The sequence below is a fragment of the Sinocyclocheilus anshuiensis genome, unplaced genomic scaffold (assembly GCF_001515605.1).
Source record: "Sinocyclocheilus anshuiensis isolate Anshui unplaced genomic scaffold, SAMN03320099.WGS_v1.1 scaffold185, whole genome shotgun sequence".
Classification (NCBI taxonomy): domain Eukaryota; kingdom Metazoa; phylum Chordata; class Actinopteri; order Cypriniformes; family Cyprinidae; genus Sinocyclocheilus; species Sinocyclocheilus anshuiensis.
Genome location: NW_015539887.1, coordinates 2,013,951 through 2,020,236, shown reverse-complemented (window position 1 = coordinate 2,020,236; position 6,286 = coordinate 2,013,951). Strand labels below are relative to the sequence as shown.

General features: G+C 39.1%; 1 protein-coding gene across 1 annotated transcript; it reads right to left on the bottom strand.

The window, feature by feature from the left end:
• Positions 1–3,495: 3,495 nt before the first annotated feature.
• On the bottom strand, positions 3,496–5,303 carry LOC107685618 (uncharacterized). The gene is made up of 3 exons (XM_016482268.1): positions 5,081–5,303; positions 4,477–4,570; positions 3,496–4,397 (listed from the first exon to the last, which is right to left on the bottom strand). The coding sequence occupies exons 1-3, from the start codon at positions 5,125–5,127 to the stop codon at positions 3,876–3,878; spliced, it is 663 nt and encodes a 220-aa protein (XP_016337754.1). The 5' UTR covers positions 5,128–5,303; the 3' UTR covers positions 3,496–3,875.
• Positions 5,304–6,286: the final 983 nt, after the last annotated feature.

Here is a 6,286-nt window from a genome sequence, read left to right as displayed (position 1 = left end):
TTCCTGACTTCCTTTTACCCCTCCTTCTTCTCCTCCTCTCTCAATATCATCTCTCTCCTCCCCCTTCCTCTCTATCCTCACCAGTGTTTGAGTGTGCTCAGCGCAGAGGTGCCATGCACTGCAGTGGTGGGGTGAAACTAATGGAGATTGATGAGAGAGGGGAACAGGAAGACAGGTGCTCAACAAAGCATTCGGATATCGATAAATTCAAAGTGACAACCATAGAAAAGGATTCTATGGTGATGTATCATGACAACCAGAAGTATTTGTTTCCTTAGTTTCTAACACAGCAAGATTGTGAATTAACACAAACTCATAGAGCTTAAAGTCTGATGATGATATTTTCTGCCTGTAAACAGAAGACTGTGGTGATAATAACTAGATTTTTACTTTTTCCAAAGAAAATGTGAGTGGTGTTTTGCGGTGCAAAACTGGGCAATAGGGAGTTGTGGTAGGTTGCCAGAGTGTTATTACATGGTTGCTAAAGTGTTCTGAGTGGTTTTAGCATGTTGTTATATGATTTCTGCTGTATTCAGGATGGCTATTATGTGCCAAGTGGTTGTTAGGGTGTTCTGTGTGGTTGCTTGGTGTTTGGTAGGGTAACATAGATGGTTGCTAGGTGTTTGCTAGGGCAGGGGTTTTCAACATTTTTAGGAGTGACTTTTTTGTTTATTAAATAGTGTCTTTTATATTGACATGATCCATATATCCAACGTTCTGTCATGACACTCGGATTGCGCAGTCCGGTAGGTCTAATTCAATCTGACATGATGACATCACATGGCGCAGCTGATTGTTTTTTTTTTTTGTATCAGCAGCCAATGAGCTCGCTGCTTAACATTCAAATGCTTGGCTAGTGCTTGCTGTAGCAGTTGCAGTGTGCTTCAGAAACCCTCCACCTTACCCAGCTCCACCTGTATAGATCTGCTATAGACCCATTGGATTCATGTATGCTATATGGGGGTTATTTCGTTTATGTTATATGTGCAGCAGCAGTATTTCTTACATGCTCACAGCCGCATGTTGTGGATGTATTGGAAGAAACAAGTCTCAGTACTTGCTCTGCCGCAGCAGCAGCGTAGCAGGTCTATTCCACCAAGACCAAAAACATTAACACTGTCATATACATTACCATGCTAAATCTTCCGAGAGTTGTCATGATAGAAATACATATAATATTGTGGCATGATGCAGGGAGGGCAGCAGAGTGAGGACAGTTAAAGCAAATCTTAATGAATGCGAAATTGGACTACTTTTACACCGTTGTTGCAAAATGTTTCTTAGTTTGCGGGTTTAAGCGATCTCCCTGGAACGCAATTTCAATGGAGGGGGAAATGGGGAGAGGGGAAAACCGTCTTTATATTTCTCTCATGACAGCTCTCGGAATATTTTAGCATGGTAATGGATATAACAATGTTAATGTATTTGGTCTTGGCGGAATAGATCTGCTACGCTGTTGTGTTTGTAGATTATTGCTGCTGCAAAGCAAATACAGGAACTTGCTACTGCCAATACATATGCTGATACGCTGCTGTGAGTATTTAAGACATACTGCTGCTGCACAAATAGCATAGAAAATAACCCTTAGCAGATCTATACAGGTGGAGCTGGGGAAGGTGGAGGGTTTCAGAGTAACTCTGAAAGCGTGCTGCAAAATGCTGTAGTGGATGCTAACCAGCCATTTAAATGCAAAGCAGCAAGCTTATTGGTTGTGTATGCAACATGAACCAATCAGCTTGTTCCAAGTAGTTTAACGCTGTCATTAAAAATTTTTCATTAAAATCATAAACGACCCATCAGCCTGCGCCATCTAGAGTTTCATGACAGAACTTGGCTTTTTTTTGTTATTGAAGTTACGATACACTACGCTAAGGTATGCTAATGTACTTATAGATAGTTGTTAAGTGTATGCTAAGGTGTTGTAGATAGTTGCTAAATATTTGCTAGATTGTTCTGTATGGTTGCTAGGGCTAGTTGTTTGCTAGAGTATTCTATGTTGTTGCTAGGGTGTTTTTAATGGTTGCTAAGTGTTTGCTATGGTTTTGTAACTAGTAATAAGTGTTTTCTAGAATGTTCTGGATGGTTGTTGGGGTCTAGGTGTTTGCTAGAGTATTCTACATGGTTGCTGGGTGTTTGCTACAGTGTTCTGGTTGATTATAGGTGTTTGCTAGGTAGTTGCTAGAGTGGTTGCTTGTTGTTTGGTAGGGTGTTCTGGATGACTCTTTGGGGCTAGGTGGTTGCTAGTTGTTTACAAGTCAAATGAGCCCACTTGCAAGGTTCTGTGACATTTCAGTACCTATAAACTAGGACTTTTTTTTTTTTGTCCGTTTAATTGTCTACTAGGCAAAAATAAAGCATAAAGGGTCTCATTTGCCTCTAAGTTTAATACTGAGGGTCAGGAGTTTTTAAAAAGTACAAGCAAAAGCAATTCCACAGTCAATTTCACAAGCAAAACCAAAAGGTGCCTCCCTTAGCTAGCACCACTAAACTGAGGCAGAAGTAGGAGGGTTATTGATACTACAATAAATTTAAAACTGATGGGACACTTTATTGATACCATGCTCTTTCTAATGATACAATCGTTTGCAAAGTGCCAGGGATAATCATCAATCAGAATGATTAAAGTGCCTTATGCTCAGGCCTCCAGGATACTAAATCCTGACTGTAATGGACCATCCTCATCGCGTTCCCCTTCCCTATTACAAGTGTCATAATATTGAAGAAATAAGTCTTATGGCTAATTTAAAATCATATCTCAATGGAGACTTCCTAAAAGGATTTTACATTAGTGCACTACAAGCACTAAATCTAGGCTTGCGATTCCCATGTGTCCTTCGTGATTGCCGAACACCTCATTAACAAGATGCATCAGCATGATATTTAAAATAACATCACATCCAGTGAGCAAGAAATAATGTCTGTATTTGGTTTTGGTTTTAATATTTTATTCAACATGTTTCATATAATCAAGGCCATGTAAAATCCTAATTTTGAATTACACAAGTTAGTGACTTATTCACCAAACCTGCCAATTCAGGTTAAAAATATATATAAATAAAAATTAATTGTAACAGCATACACTGATGTTTATTTTCTGTGCTTCATTGTTTGAATCAACCTGTCCTCTGCACAAACATATAATACTATGCATCTTTAAACCAGCGTTGTCAGAGATGAGATCTCACAAGAAAAACAAACTACATGTACCTGCAGTGACTAAACAAAATATCTTCTTTTGTGTTCAGCAGGAGAAAGAAATTATGATGAATTGCTTGTTCTATTCCTCATTTGTAAGTCACTTTGGATAAAAGCATCTGCTAAATGAATAAATGTAAATGTTATGTAAATTCATGCAGGTTTGGGTGAGTAAATTATGACAGAATTGTCATTTTTGGGTGCATTATCCCTTTAAGTTGCATTTTTGACATCTTGATAATTATATTATTTTACAAAAAAAAAAAAAAAATTCACATATATAACTGGACATCTAAATTAATGAGTAAATTTATCATGCACATTTACCAAAGTTGCTCATAATGACAGGACATCGCAACACTGGTTTAAACAACAGAGTCCCATTCTTTCTTTACAAAGACTTCATTGTTGTAGATGCTAAAACAATTTATTCATTGCTCATGGATTTTACTAGCCGTCAATGTCAGTGTAATGGATTTAATGTTATAAGCAAACTCCATTATTTGTTTACAAACGTAAAAAACTCCAGTTTCTGTAGTACATTACAATATAATGTTAGCTTATTAAAACAGAGAAGGCCTTTACATGCAACAGTAACACAGTGTGTAAGCCTGATAATAATCTGAGTACGAAAGTAGCATTTTGTGGTTCTCTGTTGTCTTTGGAAACCATTGCTTTAGTCAGTCCCAGCCTTTTAAATCAAACAGGTATTTATTAAGGGCCTTCCCAGTGGTCCAGCATCCTAATGCCATGATGACTTTAAGGATCCATCTGAGAAGTCCTTCTGTAGGCATCACGAGGGAACCCAAAGACCCAGATCTGGTCCTTGGGGAAACTAATAAAGGCAGACTGAGGGCAACACTCCCTACTGCCCCTGCTGCATTTTCAGCAAACGCACACACTGTCAGCGAACAGGAGAGGGTGGAAAATGCCAGGCAGCGTGACATAATAACCAACCCATCTGATGATAACCAATCAGAGAGCATTATGAAAAAAGTAGAGCCAATCAGGAGGATACGAGCAGTGATGTAGTCCTCACTTAGCCACAAGAAGTCAAAAGTAATAAGAGCAGGACCAAGTGATTCACCTGCCCATTCTAGATCGTTCGTGAGTGATTTGATAGTTTGGTTACTGGGAGAAAAGACTGAAAGGACAGAGGAAAAGCCAATCAGGAGGAAGCCCACTGATGAGGCTCTGTGGTCCTGCGAACAGAGAAAAAAAGTCATAACAGTGCATATGCATCTTACTAACAGTTGACTAAGACACCGAATGGATGTTTACCTTGAATAGCAGATAAGCAGCATGCAATGATGAGACAGACAAAATCACACATGACATGGCTGTGGTAAACTCTGTTATAAAATCCATCAATGCCCTATGAACAAATAAAACAGCTGCGTAAATCAGTGCACTTGTAAGTGTGCACTGCACTACAAACATGATGTTTAAGTATAACATTATTGCAATACAAATGATTGTAATCACAATGAAAACATGAAATAGTTTTGCACTGGCAGATACAAACTCTTACTGGATAATGCAACAAACTTGCAGGTAAAACAGTTATAATGAAAACGAAAAATGCACCATGTATATAAATATAGTAGGTGACCGTGATTTCACCAAGTACAACATGTTCCTGGATCAACATCCTTGTTGATCTGTTTTAGGCTTATGATCAGGGTTTAGTCTATATTTTTGGACAGTAATGTTGATCCAGGATCAACAAAAGATGTTGATCCAGGAACATGTCTTGCTTGGCAAAATCACGGCGACCAAATATAGTAATGCGACTACAAATTAAGCTACTAACTAATACAGTTACTAATGTCTGCATACTGTATTCTAACTGTGGCGAATAGTATTTGTCACACACCATACATACCTGAGTAGTGAAGTATTTAATTGTGCAGCGTTTAATAGCAGAGACATGGCAACTGCAAAATGTCAAGCAACTAAATTAGTATTTAAATCAAAGTTGTTGTCATTTTGTTATGAGACAAAACGACAAAAATTGTGCTCAGCATGTGCTCACTGTTTATCAACAACCCGAGCGAGCACAGGAAGTGTGTGCTCTTCTGCGTTTAGCGGGTAGAGTGTGTGTTGTACCCTCTAGCGGAAGAGAAAGGAACAGCACCAGCAGTAACGGTGGTGCAGCACTCGGTAATTTTCCTCATTAGAGTATCTTCACAACCTGATTTAAATTAATAACTAAGGTGGTCTAAATGTAAAAATATACATATATGTCTTCTGTGGAAGACTCAGGACCATAAAATGTTCGTCCAATCATTGCATTTGGACCGCAGTGTTTTTACAAGAGGGAGGAATTTGATGAAATGGGTTCGACACAACGAACATACAGAGTTTCTTCTCGACAGGTATGCTAAACTTCAAGTTAAAATTATTACTAATATGTTGGACCATTTATTGAGAGAAATGCCTCCACTTTTATAGATGTAGACCCAGTGCTATGTTTGTGATGTTTGAGCTGGGAGAAGACTGACGTGTGAAAGGGGCGTTTGCAAAGGTTGAAAACATGCTGTAGGCCTATTTTTGTACTTCCGTTAGGCTACAGTAGTGGCGCAGAAACCTTTAAAGGGGTCATATGATTTAAAATTTTCCTTTCTCTTTGGAGTGTTACAAGCTCTTGGTGCATAAAGAAGATCTATAAAGTTGCAAAGACTAAAGTCTCAAATCCAAAGAGATATTTTTTATAAAAGTTAAGACTTGTCCACGCCCTCCTAAAACGCCTTGTTTAAACACGCCCCCACATGTCTATGTCACTGTGTGGAGAGATTTGCATAACACCGCACAAATGTTCACACAAAAAAGGAAGAAAGCGTAACTTTTATTCTCGCTGTAGTATTGTTGTTGCCACCACCACCATGTTGTGGAGATGCTGTGTGTTTCGTTGTGAAAGCGAAACTACTTCGTTTGGCCTTCCAAAAGAGGACGATATCCACTTCGTCATGCCTAGAGCTGATCCGTGCTGGTCGCTGAGGAAATACATCAACTTCGCACTGTGGATCACCGGATCGGCTTTCACCGTGGACGAAGCAGAGTCCAGCCCGGGGTCGTCACATGTGGTTGC

Coding starts and splice junctions, on each gene's coding strand:
- LOC107685618 (XM_016482268.1), bottom strand. CDS start 5,127: ATGTCTCTGCTATTAAACGCTGCACAATTAAATACTTCACTACTCAG. Junction 4,571..5,080: donor TTAAATACTTCACTACTCAG/GTATGTATGGTG, acceptor ATTTGTTCATAG/GGCATTGATGGATTTTATAA. Junction 4,398..4,476: donor CTGCTTATCTGCTATTCAAG/GTAAACATCCAT, acceptor CTCTGTTCGCAG/GACCACAGAGCCTCATCAGT.